We start from the raw sequence: 13,667 nt of genomic DNA, 5'->3' as shown, positions 1-13,667 counted from the left end.
TGAAGAGTAATAAATTTTGGGTGACCATCAATTCTACAAAATCTGGGCATCAATACAATAAGTAGCAAAGAGGGCAGAGAATTTCTAAGAAAAACAAACCACTGAAAAACTCAGCAGGTCTGGTAGCATTTCTATACAGAGTAAAACAAACTTAATATTTCAGCTCAATGATCTTTCATCAGTACTTAGAGAAGTTATAACTACAACACATTTTAAGTTTCAGAGGTGTTACGTAACCGTCAACAATGAATATTAATCGAGACAGGTTTTATGAAAACAACCAAACATTTATTAAATAGATACAAGCGATAAGGGAAAAAAAAACAAAGGAAAACTTTAACCGGAGGTTAAACAGGTACGCAGCCGTTCATCGACTCCACTCGGCTCTGGTTCTTAAAGCGTTAAATGCGGAAACAGTTCTTAAAGCAATACAGTCAGATATAGTTCTTAAAGCGATACCTTCGAAAGTCCAACAGTCTTACGCATTCAATTGGGAGAAACTTCTCTGGAGAAAGATTTCTTCACCGACGCTCCTTTACTGCTGGTTCTGTCCACAGGATTCCCGATGCCAAAAATAAACAGTTTAAATCAACTGACTTTCAATTCCTTTAGAGAGAGAGCCTTGTTGCATGAACTCATTGCGATATTGCAAGAGTTATCTCAATGCAGGTTCTCTTCAACGAAGAGTCAATAAGGTCGATCCTTTATTAAACTGCCAAACGATGCTGACTTCTCTCGATCCTTCACTTCGATGAATTCTTCACTCTTCCTTCAAAACTGTCGGAATTGAGTAAATTGGCACTTCCAGCCACAAATTTCCAGTCCAAATGCAATATCTTGTAAGAGAACGGTGCGTCACAAAAACAAACACGCAACAGAAACGGAGGCACAACACGTTCTACCTGGAAATCTACAAACTCAAAAACCTCTTGCATCACCTGAGTTGACCCTTATATAGTCAAGGGGCACATGTCATCACGTGACCTCACATCGGCGGGAAAATCACATCAGTGTCCTCCAAAAGACCATTACATCATTCTCACAAAAAAACAGATCTCCTTGAGCATGTAACAGAGGAAAGAATAGAAACAAAGTGTGGAGACCAGGAGAAACTGAATGATGCAAAGGGGAATGGTGCTGACTGAGAGAGAATGTGAAAGCTTGTTAATTGGAGCTAATCTGTCTGGATGATATGTAAACATTAAAAAGATGAAAGAGGAGTAAGGAGAGAAATAAACATGCTAGAACTATGTGGTACAAAGATTGCAACTGGTAGAAACCTGAATTAATAGGGAATGCTGGAAATACGCAGGTTAGCAGCACTTGCAGAGAGATAAAACTTGAGTTAATGTTACAGGTTGATGAATTTTCTTCATTAATGGATAGCAATGAGATTATTGAATTCATCGTAAAATCCTGATGGTTGTAATATACCTAGCTGGAAGATGAATTACTGCTCCTCAAGTTTACATGGGGTTTAATTCGAACAGGGGAATAAGCAAAGACAGAGTATTCATGGTGGGAGAGAGATGGAGAATTAAAATGACAGGCTAAATTGTAGACAGAGAGAAGGTGCTCTGCAAAGCAGTCAACCAACTTGTATTTAGTATTTACCTAGGGTAGAGCGAACACCTCGTGAACATTGAATATAATGCAAGAAATTGGAAGATGTACAACTGAATCCTGAAAGATTATTTTCTCCAGGATGGTGGGAAGGGAGAAGATAAAAAGATGGTAGTTGTATTTATCAAAGCTGCGTGACAGGGTGCCATGAGAAGGGGAATGGATGTTAATGGAAATGGAAGAGTACACTAGGGGTTGCAAAGTGAATGCTGAAAGAAGGGGAGGAGGGAAATTGTGTTTGGTGGTAGCAATAACATTGAAAGTGGCAGGAGATTGAATGTGAAGGGAAAAGTTATTAAAATCTTACTCTGGATTCTATTTTCCACATTTTTGCGCTCTAAGAAAGGAGAGGTGGTCAGAGCAGAAGTATGAGAAATGAAAGAGTTTGTTCAGAACTTTCTTGATTAGGTGGATTCTGACCCAAAGGAGGCATTACTGAATTTGAAGTAGAAAATGACATGGCGCTAAGGGGTTATTTAAGGAATAATGATCAGAGCATTGTAAATTTTAGACTACCTTTGTATACAAATAAGAAATAATCCATAGCACATGATTTAAATGGAAGGAGGTGCTTGTTTAAATGGATTGAAAATGTTTTTCTGATGATTGGAAAATCAAAAGATTAGGTGTATTAAACTGCAAACAAACAACACGAGTCTTTCAAGTGAAGAGGCCCATGTATCGTCTAGGTACATTAATACAAGGGGGAAGAGTTATCAATAAAAAGGAGAGGTCTGTACATGATGAACTGGAAAATAAGTGAGAAAGCCTGTAAAGTTTAACAAATTTTAACTCATCTAATACAGTATCTCAATTTTTACTGTAACATCAGCAGCACCATTCTTCGATAAAAATCTCGGTTGTGCCTTGTACTGCTGTTCAGGTTTGTTCCATAATTTCCAATGCCTGTGCCTCCTCCTGCTGTTACTATTCTTACAGCTAGTTATGATTTTTGGATTCTCTTTTATCTTTGCTGTCAAGTCTGTTCTCATAATCTCTCCTCACATCTCCGATTCCTGCATTCACTACTGCTCTGATATTTCTCTATTCTGTTTGGTTCTCGCTTGCATTTTCAACCTGACATCTGCCATGCTCCACCATTTTCTGCTTCATCATATTTGCTTTCTCATTCATCACCTGTTTCCTGTTAACTTACCTTTCTGTCTTGTAAGAATATATCTAGATTATTGCATGAATAATTGTTCTTTTAAAAGATAGATTATGTATATTTTTTCCCAATCTTTGATTCAATTTTTCCTGCCAAATGTGTGTTAATCTTAAATAAACTCTTTCCCATTTAAGTATTGCGACTATAGACTTTTCCTTATCTCTTTCCATAGCCAATCAAACCCTTTAATGCAATGGTCATTGTTACCGAAATGTCCCTAATATCCCAAATCCACACATCATTCCCATTTGATTATCTTGATCTGAAAAGGTTAGAAGGATAAACACAGAAAATGCACGCTACACACACAAAATGCTGGAGGAACTCAGCAGGTCAAGCAGCATCCGTGGAAATGAATAAACAGTCGACATTTCTGGTCAAGATCTTCCTTCAGGACTGACACAGGCTAGTCAGTTTAACCTTGACAGTGTGAAAGCAGCCAGAAATAACAATCCTATGCAAAATTAATAGTCATTTGAACAAGTGTGGATCAATAAGGGGAAGTCAGCACAAATTTGTTAAAGACAACTTGTATTTAACTAACCTAAATGTTTTTCATGAAGTATCAAAAATGGTTGGTGACGAGCTTCCACAGGTGCTTGTCATATTATCTTTATTATGTTTCTGAGGTTTGGGAAAGAAGGAGGGGTGACTGTAGATACGACATTGACTTATGGTCAGGAAGCAAAAAGTAAAGATGATTGAAGATAGTTTTTAAAGGTATTTCTGGAGATTGGTACCTCAACAATTGCTTTTTTGGTACAGATTAAGGCCTTGAACTTCTGACAATTTGTAGATTATACAAAATTTGGACATTTACTAAACAGTGAGAAAGAGTGATAAAGTTCTGGTAGAATACATAGATAAACATTTAGCATACAAAGTGCAAATCTTGAATATTCATAAATTATTGAAAGCAGAAGTAGTTGAAAAATTGTTAAGATGTTATGTGGGGCCCTGGACTGTGTAAGTAAAGACACCAAAAAAAAAATAGAAGTTTATGGAAGTAGTTAATTTACAGTTGTACTGATGACCAATGCTGGCCATTGTAGTTATGGAAGCAAGTGAATAGCAACAGAAGATCTACGAGAATGGTGCAAGATGATAGACTTTAGTTATTTGGATGCCTAGAAAAAGGATGAATTGCTCTCCTTGGAGAAGGAAGATTGAGAAGAAATTTGATGCGTGTTAAAATCACAACAGGTTTACACAATAAATAAAACAAAACTTCTTGAATTGGTAGAAAGTTAAAAATGAGACAAAAATACTTAGAGATTAGCAAAAAAAAACAAAAGGAGAGGTTGTGGCAGCTTGCTCACGCGGCGAGAGAACCAGCTCCAGCAGTCGCGGGCGAGTCCGCAGCTAGCAACAACCGAGAGGGCTCTGAGTGCGGGGCAGACCTCGGCCCGGAAGCCGACCTCGCTTCCGCACCGCAAAGAGTGGGGGATGCTGGGAGCAGGCACTTATGCGCATGCGGATTGAAACATTAAACAGTTCAACCAGACCCTGCTCGAGTCAGTGCATTGCTTTCACTTGTTGCGTATCAGCACGACCACATTGGTGACCCCGACGGTCCAACGGCATTTGGACCCAGCATGAACAACTGGGCTCTGCAGAATACAGTTTCCCTTAAACTGCCAACTTTCTGGACCACTCAACCCCTGGTCTGGTTCGAGCAAGCAGAGGCCCAGTTCCAGGTCAGGCAAATTGACTCAGACGCCACCAGGTATTACTACGTGGTGGGCGCCCTCGACCAGGAGACAGCGGGCCACATTATCGACTTTCTGCATCAGCCCCCGGCAACAGACAGGTACAAGGCACTCAAGGCCCTGTTAATCCGCACAGTTGGCCTCTCCTGCCGTGAACGGGCCGCGCGGTTACTGCATATGGACGGCCTGGGCGACTGCGCGCCATCAGCCATGATGAGCGACATGCCAGCACTGGCAGATGGCCATAAGCCTTGCCTGCTTTTTGAACAGATCTTCTTGGAACAAATGCCAGAAGACATCCGCCTCCTGCTAGCAGATGAAGACTTCAGAGACCTGCACAGGGTGGCTGCCCGCGCGGACGTGTTTTGGTGCGCCAAACAAAATGGCGGAACCACCATCGAAATTAGTGCTGCGGCACAGCCGAAAGCCCAGCCCTCCCACACCCCAGCAGCGGAGCACGAAACACCCACACCAAGGGACGGCACCACTTCTGAGTCTTGGTGTTTTTATCATCAAAGGTGGGGTTCCGGGGCCTGCCACTGCCAACCACCATGCTCGTTCCAGGGAAACGCCAGGACCAGCCGTCGCTTATAGCTACGGCGGCTGGTCACCGTGATAGCCTCCTCTGCATTTGGGACAAGCATTCCGGTCGTAGGTTCCTGGTGGACATGGGGGCAGAAATCAGTGTGCTACCCCCCTCGAGCCATGATACCCAAACTAGAAGAACAGGACCAGAACTTACCGCAGCCAACAGCAGCATCATCCATACCTACGGCACAAGAACCATTCCCTTGCAGTTAGTTTCCAGCCGCTTTACATGCACATTTGCGCTGGCCGCAGTATCACAGCCATCGCTGGGTGCGGACTTCCTCCGCGCGCACTGCCTGCTCGTGGATTTGAAGGGACAACGATTGGTCGATGCGAAAACGTTCCAGACTTTCTCCCTCAGTGAGGCCAGGTTCCCGGCCCCGCACCTGGACTCCGTCACTTATTCCGACAACGAGTTCGCCAGAGTGTTGTCGGAGTTTCCACCTATCATCACGCCGCAGTTTTCCTCAACAGACCCCAAGCACAGCGTGATGCACCACATCCCCACACAGGGACCTCCCCTTCATGCCCGGGCCCGCAGGCTACCACCCGACATCTCCGCCTTGCGAAAGAAGAATTCAAGAAGATGGAGGAGATGGGGATTGTGCGGCGTTCCGACAGCCCGTGGGCCTCCCCACTCCACATGGTGCCCAAGTCCGCGGGAGGGTGGAGACTGTGTGGCGACTACAGGAGTCTGAAAGATGCCACCATGTCTGATCGCTATCCGGTACCATACATCCAGGACTTTACAGCCAACCTGCACAGGGCGTGCATCTTTTCGAAGATTGACCTGGTCCGATGTATCATCAGATTCCAGTCCACCCAGACGATGTACCCAAGACTGCCCTCATTACCCCCTTTGGCCTGTTCGAGTTCCTCAGGATGCCGCTTGGGCTCAAAAACACGGCGCAGACGTTCCAGTGCCTGATGGATGCAGTAGGGCGAGATCAGGACTTTCTGTTCATCTACCTGGATGATATACTTATCGCCAGCTGCTCCCGCCAGGAACATCTAGCACATCTACGCCTGCTCTGCTGCCGCCTAAGCGACTACGGCCTGGCTATCAACCCCGCCAAGTGCAAGTTCGGCCTACCCGCCATCGACTTCTTGGGACACCAGATCGACTGCCATGGAGCTGTGCCCCTGCCGGCAAAAGTTGAAGCCATCTGCCAATTCGCCAAACCCAACACTGTTAAAGGCCTGCAGGAGTTTGTTGGGATGGTTAACTTTTATCATCGTTTCCTGCCCTCAGCAGCCCAGATCATGCGGCCCATTTTCAGCTAGATGTCCGGCAAGGTCAAAGAGGTCACCTGGACAGAGGTGGCGACGGCGGCTTTTGAACAAGCCAAGAACATACCAGCAAACGCCACGCTCCTGGTCCACCCCTGGGTTGACACCCCCACTGCCCTCACTGTGGATGCCTCCGACGTGGCAGTTGGCGGCGTGCTCGAGCAGCTCATCGAAGGCCAGTGGAAGCTGCTCGCTTTTTTCAGCCGGCACCTACGACCCCCGGAACTTAAGTACAGTGCTTTCGACAGGGAGCTGCTGGCCCTGTACCTTGCCATCCGGCACTTCAGGTATTTCCTGGAAGGGAGGGAGTTCACGGTCTTCACAGACCACAAGCCCCTCACTTTTGCATTTGCCAAAGTGTCAGACCCGTGATCGGGCCGCCAGCAACACCACCTGTCGTACATCTCGGAGTTTACCACCACGATCAAACACATATCCGGGAAGAACAACGTGGTAGCCGACACGCTGTCACACACCTCCGTCCAACCAGTGCACTCTCTGTCTCCGGGGGTGGATTATGCGGTGTTAGCTAAGCACAACGACTGGAGAGCGAGATGCCGGTGTGCTGAATGGCAGTCTCAGGACTCTTCCCCGAAGACATACCCATTGGGCCCGAAGGTAATGAGCTCCTTTGCGATGTGTCCACCGGGCAACCTCGGCCCATTGTCCCGACCGCTTGGAGGCGCCACGTTTTCGACGCCTTGCACGGATTAGCCCACCCTTCCATCCGGGCGACCATCCGGCTGATTACAGACAGGTTGTGTGGCATGGCCTACGCAAGCAGGTCAGGCACTGGGCCAGGACATGCACGCACTGTCAAACCTCCAAAATCCAGAGGCACAAGAGGGCCCCACTGCAACCCTTCCAGCCGACACATAGGAGGTTTGAACATGTCCACGTGGACATTGTCGGCCCACTGCCGGTTTCGAGAGGAGCGGGATACCTGTTCACCATGGTGGACAGGTTCATGAGGTGGCCGGAAGCTATCCCACTCACTGACACGGCCACGGAGACATGTGCCAGAGCCCTGATTACCAGCTGGGTGGCACGGTTCAGACTCCCAGCCCACGTCACTTCAGACAGGGGTGTGCAGTTCACATCGGCTTTGTGCTCTGCACTGGCACAACTCCTCAGAACCCAGCTCCACCGAATGACTGCTTACCACCCACAGTCCAACGGCCTGGTGGAACGTTTCCACAGGCACTTGAAGTCAGCCCTGATGGCTCGCCTCTGACGGCCAGACTGGGTGGATGAACTCCCCTGGGTGCTGCTTGGCATCCGCACGGCACCCAAGGAGGACCTGGCCGCACCATCGGCCGAATTTGTTTACGGTGCCCCGCTCACAGTTCCCGGTGAGTTTGTGCCAGCACCCCGTGGCCAGAAGGACACACCTACGGCGGTTCTAACTAAACTCCGGGAGCAGCTTGGAACACTTGCCCCAGTCCCAACGTCCCATCACGGAACAAAACCCTCTTTCGTGCCCAAGGACCTACAACAGAGCAAGTACGTTTTCGTTCGCCGAGGCGCGTACAGACCACCCCTGCAGTGACCATACGAAGGACCCTACAAGGTGGTGCGCCATAATGGGATGACCTGTGTTCTCGACATTGGCGGCCGTGAAGAGACTTTTACCATTGACCGTCTCAAACTGGCACATTTAGACCTTGAACACCCGGTTGTGGTGCCACCCCCACGACGACGAGGCCAGCCACCTAAAAGAACTGACGGTGTGCAGGCTGTGGACTCTACACCTCCTAGTGCTGGTTCTGGGGGGGCTGGTCATGTGGCGGCTCGTCCACGCAGCAAGCGAACCGGTTCCAGCAGTCGCAGGCGACTCCGCAGCCAGCGGCAACCGAGAGGGCTCTGAGTGTGGGGCAGACCTCGGCCCGGAAGCTGACGTTACTTCCGCCCCGCAAACAGCAGGGGATGCTGGGAGCGGGTACTTAAGCGCGTGCGGATTGAAACAGTAAACAGTTCAACCAGACCCTGCTCGACTCAGTGTATTGCTTTCACTCGTTGTGTATCAGCGCGACCACAAGGTATGGAAAATCTGTTGCATGCAACTATCAGTCTTGAATTGAACTGCACCACATCATGGGCTGGTGAAAGCAGATTCAATCATGGATTTCAAATAGAAATTTACAGAGAAATAACAATGAACAAGAAATACATGGGTTGCTCTTTCAAAAATAGAAGAATGTGCTTGTAAAATTGTTATAGCTCTTTTTTGACTCTTAAGCTTTTGAATACAAACTTACGAATCCACCCATCTACATTTCCTTCCAGGCCATTTAATGATATATCTTAAACGGCAGAAATTCTCTGCGAAGCACTACTAGTTATGGACCTCCAAGTAGAATAAGTCCCATAATACCCAAATCCATGTAAACAGCATCCATGGTTCTACCTTTCTTCAACAATCACCTTAAGTCACCTCCTCAAAAAAATACGATCAATATTGATAGAGATTATCTCTCTTATCTTCAATTAAAATGAAAATGGAGGATTTAAAATGGGCATTCTCCTATCAGTCACTAGAGTAATATCACTGTTCAATGTTAATATCTAGATAGTCTCTTGCTTGTTAGTTTCTAGTGACTCTCCTAGATTTTCTGGTGATCTGGTGTGTTTTATAATAGTTTTGATTGTAAATGTACATTCATCTGGCTAGAAACATAATAAAGGTATTCACTCGAAAGCTTGGAACAAAATCTGTCCAACCTACCCTGCATGCATAAACATATAGGTGACGAATCTCCAGACGTGAGCTCGATGGCCAGGATGATATACCAGAGGACTCTTTATGTAGTCTGGATGGTAGGTCTGCAGAACCCACTTGTTTAGCATGGCCCCATAGCAGATAAATATAATAATCTGAAAGAGAAATATTATTCACATGGTTTCTCAACTCAGAAAGTCTCTATAAATCAAACCCCATATCTATGAAATCATAAAAGGGATATGACAAATTGGCAAAAATCAAATCCCCTGTATAAAAGATAAATTTAAATAAAAGTAAATGAAATAATTTGCAGTTTCATTAACTTTTTAAATTCTTTCCAAATTACATTATGTATTGCATTTCCCTTTGTGCTCTATTCTAGCTTTCAGAGTTATTAAGTCATATAGCAACTCACCCATGCCGATCCTGATGCTCAGCAAGTTAGTCCCATTTGGCCCATTTCCCTCTTAACCCCTCCTCTGCAAGCACACACCAAATGTCTTTTAAATGTTTACTTCTTGGCCAGTTCATAAAAAGGAAGTAGTCTACACAGTCCAACACCCCGCGCCCTCCCCCCCCAACAAGCCTGCAAAATATAAAGCTCCTGGACTCAATTAATAACTACCTGCACACTTAGAGTAAAGCAAATGCTTTAACCAAATTCCTTTCTCAAGCTGTACTGACACAAACATGAGCCCATCATCTTATTTATTGCTCACGGAACCATGTTGTGCATTAATTGTCACATGCCACGTACAAAACAGAAAGGACAATGTTGATTTTAGGCAACATTGAACATGTGTTTCCTTTCAATGGAAATAAAGATGAAGGCAATTGTATAATATGCGGCAGATGAGCCATTAAACTTATGGTGCACTATCATTCAAAATCAAATTAATCCTTCTGAAAGCCCCTTTAAAACATATTATGTGTTATAAAGTACTTTGAGAATTTCTGGGGTTGCAATCAAACGCTTTGTAAAATCAACATTTTTCTGTTATCACATTGTTACAGAATTTTATTGCCATTCACCACCACTGACAATGCGAAAACAAATGCAAACTTGAGACTTCCATGTTCATACAAATGAAGAAGGAAATACCAAAGCTGCTGTCAGTAAATCCATCTCCATTCATATGTTGTGCTGTTTTGAAGAGGTTTCCATCATAATTAAATCAACTGAGTTGATATGTTCAGATATTTATGAATTCATCCTATGTTGATGTGTGAGAGTTTGTAATGAAAGCATAATCCATAATTATTCCAGGGTCTAAACAAAAATGACTATGTACATAGGTCTTAGATCCTCAGATAAAAGTATCTAAACATAATGAATCAAAGGTAATGTATAATATGCTGGTTCATCATTTTTCTTAATCATATTCATGTATTCTAGTCTTCAGTATTCTGTAATATTTGTGTTTGTTTACTGAATGAGAATTTTTAAAGATGTGTATTTCTGCTTATCCTGCTTAACAATGTCAGAGCTGTGGTACGTGAGGAATGCCTGACTGAAAGAGGTATCAAAAATAGGTAAATTCAAAAGTAGGTAAACTGTGGACAGCTCTCTTCAAGGTCAGCAGCGAGTATATGAGGAAAATACGTCAAATGGTCCTAATCTACTAGAAATGAATTAGTTAGCAAATAATTTCAATAAACTGTTAATGCATTTCAATTCTTGCGTTCCACTTTCAATATTTAGCATTTGGTTTAATATAGCCTGTAGACTGAAAACTCCTACGTTAATTGATATTTTAATAACAAAATAATGTTTTCAATACAGTATAAACAGAATTACATATCATAAATATAGCCATTCCAGATTGTAGGCAAAAGAAGTTTCATTCTAAATGAAATGAGTTTTTTGAATCTTGAATCTTGAATCTTGAATTCTGATTTAAGATGAATAAATGTTATCCTTGGTTATGCATTTTGGACTCTCTTTGAGTGCTATTCCCTCAACATATCCATATTACAGAAGAAACATATTATTAAAATGAATCTCAGTCATTAAACCAGAAATGAGAAAACACACAGTTATTTTTCTTACCATTTTAGAGTGCTTTTAATAAAGTCTTCAACATAAAAGCAAGATTAAGTGATGAAATTTCATTTCAGTTTTAAAGCTTCCTTCATTATTATTTTATAATTTATTATATTTGGAATACTTAGGAATATTTTTTCCTGAGGAATTTATTACCTATTTATATTTATTTTTCAACCTTAAGGAGATCATAAGTTCATTAGGAAATATTCTGGCACCAATCATAGTTTCAATTACTTTATCCTTTGTTGTGCACACAGTATTCAATGTTTGCAGAGTTGTCAAGTTGGACAAGATTTTAGTTTACAGATAAGAAACAGAAATATTTCCAAATATGAAAAGTGAAAAGATTATTTAAACTTACATGATTTTATTTTTGTAATGTTATTCCTGCACAATTAATAAAAAATTCATTACTAAAAAACTGGAAGAACACCTTCCAATTTTTTCTTATTTCCTTTCTACCCCCCACTGCAAAAACACTAAATCTGCATTAGCTCATGCACATCTCATTCAAATTTCTTTGCTAACAATCTGATCGTTTGAACTGGGAAAAGTTACTGCAAGGCAAGTAGCAACTTCTTGTATAAAAGAAATTCCTGTGCCTTCAATACTCTGTCATACATGATAGATTGTCAGCTATTAACCAAGTTATAAAGTTTCTCGCGCTCTCCGTGAAGAAAAGGAATCTTCCAGGATTTTACAATGACTCGAACATGAGGGACTTCACATAATCAACAATAGTCTGATTACTCATGCACAGATGTGGGCTTCAGTATGGATTTTGGAACTTTATGTGAAATGATAGCAAAAGATAAAGTGGCTGAGACCGGCCTTGACTGGGAGTGAATCAGTACCTTATTTCCTCATGCTACCTAGATAACTAATTTCATTCCCAATCCATTTTATATTTAAAACACTGATGATATTTTTCTTTTACCTTTTTAAACAGAATAGTAAGATTTTAGGAATTTATGAAAATACCCTTTTGGGGTTAATTTCTGCTATTTGCTGTTATCAATATTGAGTTTAATCACGACCAGGTATAGAAACACAAATACCCATGACGAAGACATCAACAAAAAGTGGTGGACACAGTCTAATCCATCAGAGGAAAAGCTCCTCCCACCATTCAGCACATCTATAAGGAGCGCTGCCCCGAGAAAGCAGCATCCATCATCAAGGACCTCTCCTTTCCAGCCCGTACTCTCTTCTTGTTGCTACCGGCGGGAAGGAGGTACAGGAGACTCAAGTCCCACACCACCACGTTCAGGAACAGTTATTACCCTTCAACCATCAAGCTCACGCCCACCTCAACTCTGAACTGATTCCACAATTTATGGACTCATGTTCAAGGACCCTACAGCTCATGCTCTCAGTACTTCTTATTCACTTATTTTATATTTTTTATTCGCACAATTTGTCTACTTTTGCAGATTGATTGCTTGCTATTCCTTGTGTGTAGTTTTTCATTGATTATATTAACTTTTGTTCTACTGTGAATGCCCACAAGAAAATGAATCTCCTGGTAGAATATAGTGACATATACGTACTTTGATAATAAATTTACTTTGAATTTTTAACTTAAAAAGGGCATGTGAACAAAGACAGAAATAATGTTTTGGCAGACCAGCACTCAGCCTGATATTCACCTGAATGATAGTGAGGACTGTCATGAAGAGAGGTGGTGGGCAGCCTCGATACTGGCTGTAGTACCAACGCCTATCCACTTCACACGGCAGGATCTCATACGCTACATGCCTCACCAAACGCTTGTAGAAAGTTAGCCCGGGTTCATCGAGCAAGAATTCACGTGGCAGGTTCCTGTGTCCATTGGATATCGCTCTTCGGAAACTGCTTGAGCGCTTGCTGCTCATCTGCAACAAGAGATGAAGGGGGCCTGTGAAAATAGCGAACACAAAATCACAAAGAAACATCAGAAAAATCGGCACCAGACTGACGTGCAGGCACTCATGCACACATCAAAGTGACGCAAGCATACACTTACCAGCCTGACACAGATACACGGGTCAGAGTTAATCCACACAACAGACAAACACAAATATCAGACAGAAGCAAAGATGTGCAGATACAGTTATATGAACACCAAGGCACCATCCAAGGGAGCATTCCAGATCAATATGGGTACGGGTACAACATGCTTACATATATACTCTCTCTCTTCACACACACACACACACACACACACACACACACACACATAATTGACTGATCTGTGCATGCTCCACCAATCAGAGTCATTTGCAGGTGTTGGATTTTTTTTAAAACTCTCATCTTCCAGGCCCCACACTTGGACTGACACTCCTTTACTCCAAACAAATACAGGAAATGCTTTCTCAGTGGGATTTTTCTAGACCGGTCTGAAATAACTTTAAATAAATCATTGAATTTTCCACAGTGCCAAATATATTAAAATCAACGAGCAGGCAAAAAGTATCGTTTCATGATAGTTTCAAAACATTAAAGTGCTGATCAAAATTGCCCAATTCCAGTCATATCCCT

At 43.1% G+C, this 13,667-nt stretch overlaps 1 protein-coding gene across 2 annotated transcripts in view; it reads right to left on the bottom strand.

Annotated features, from left to right (window-relative positions):
• The window catches only part of rhbdl1 (rhomboid, veinlet-like 1 (Drosophila)), a 195,418-nt gene that overhangs the window by 86,214 nt on the left and 95,537 nt on the right, over positions 1 to 13,667 (bottom strand). For both annotated transcript variants that reach the window (XM_072269539.1, XM_072269537.1), the window contains 2 exons: positions 12,797 to 13,021; positions 9,104 to 9,252 (listed from right to left, as the gene is read on the bottom strand). In XM_072269539.1, the coding sequence (XP_072125640.1) occupies positions 9,104 to 9,252; positions 12,797 to 13,021 (374 nt within the window). The remainder of the gene's footprint in view (positions 1 to 9,103; positions 9,253 to 12,796; positions 13,022 to 13,667) is intronic.

The sequence above is a fragment of the Mobula birostris genome, chromosome 9 (assembly GCF_030028105.1).
Source record: "Mobula birostris isolate sMobBir1 chromosome 9, sMobBir1.hap1, whole genome shotgun sequence".
In the NCBI taxonomy this organism is placed as follows: domain Eukaryota; kingdom Metazoa; phylum Chordata; class Chondrichthyes; order Myliobatiformes; family Myliobatidae; genus Mobula; species Mobula birostris.
Note: the sequence above shows the minus strand (reverse complement) of the source record. Positions and strands in the feature narration are given on the sequence as shown.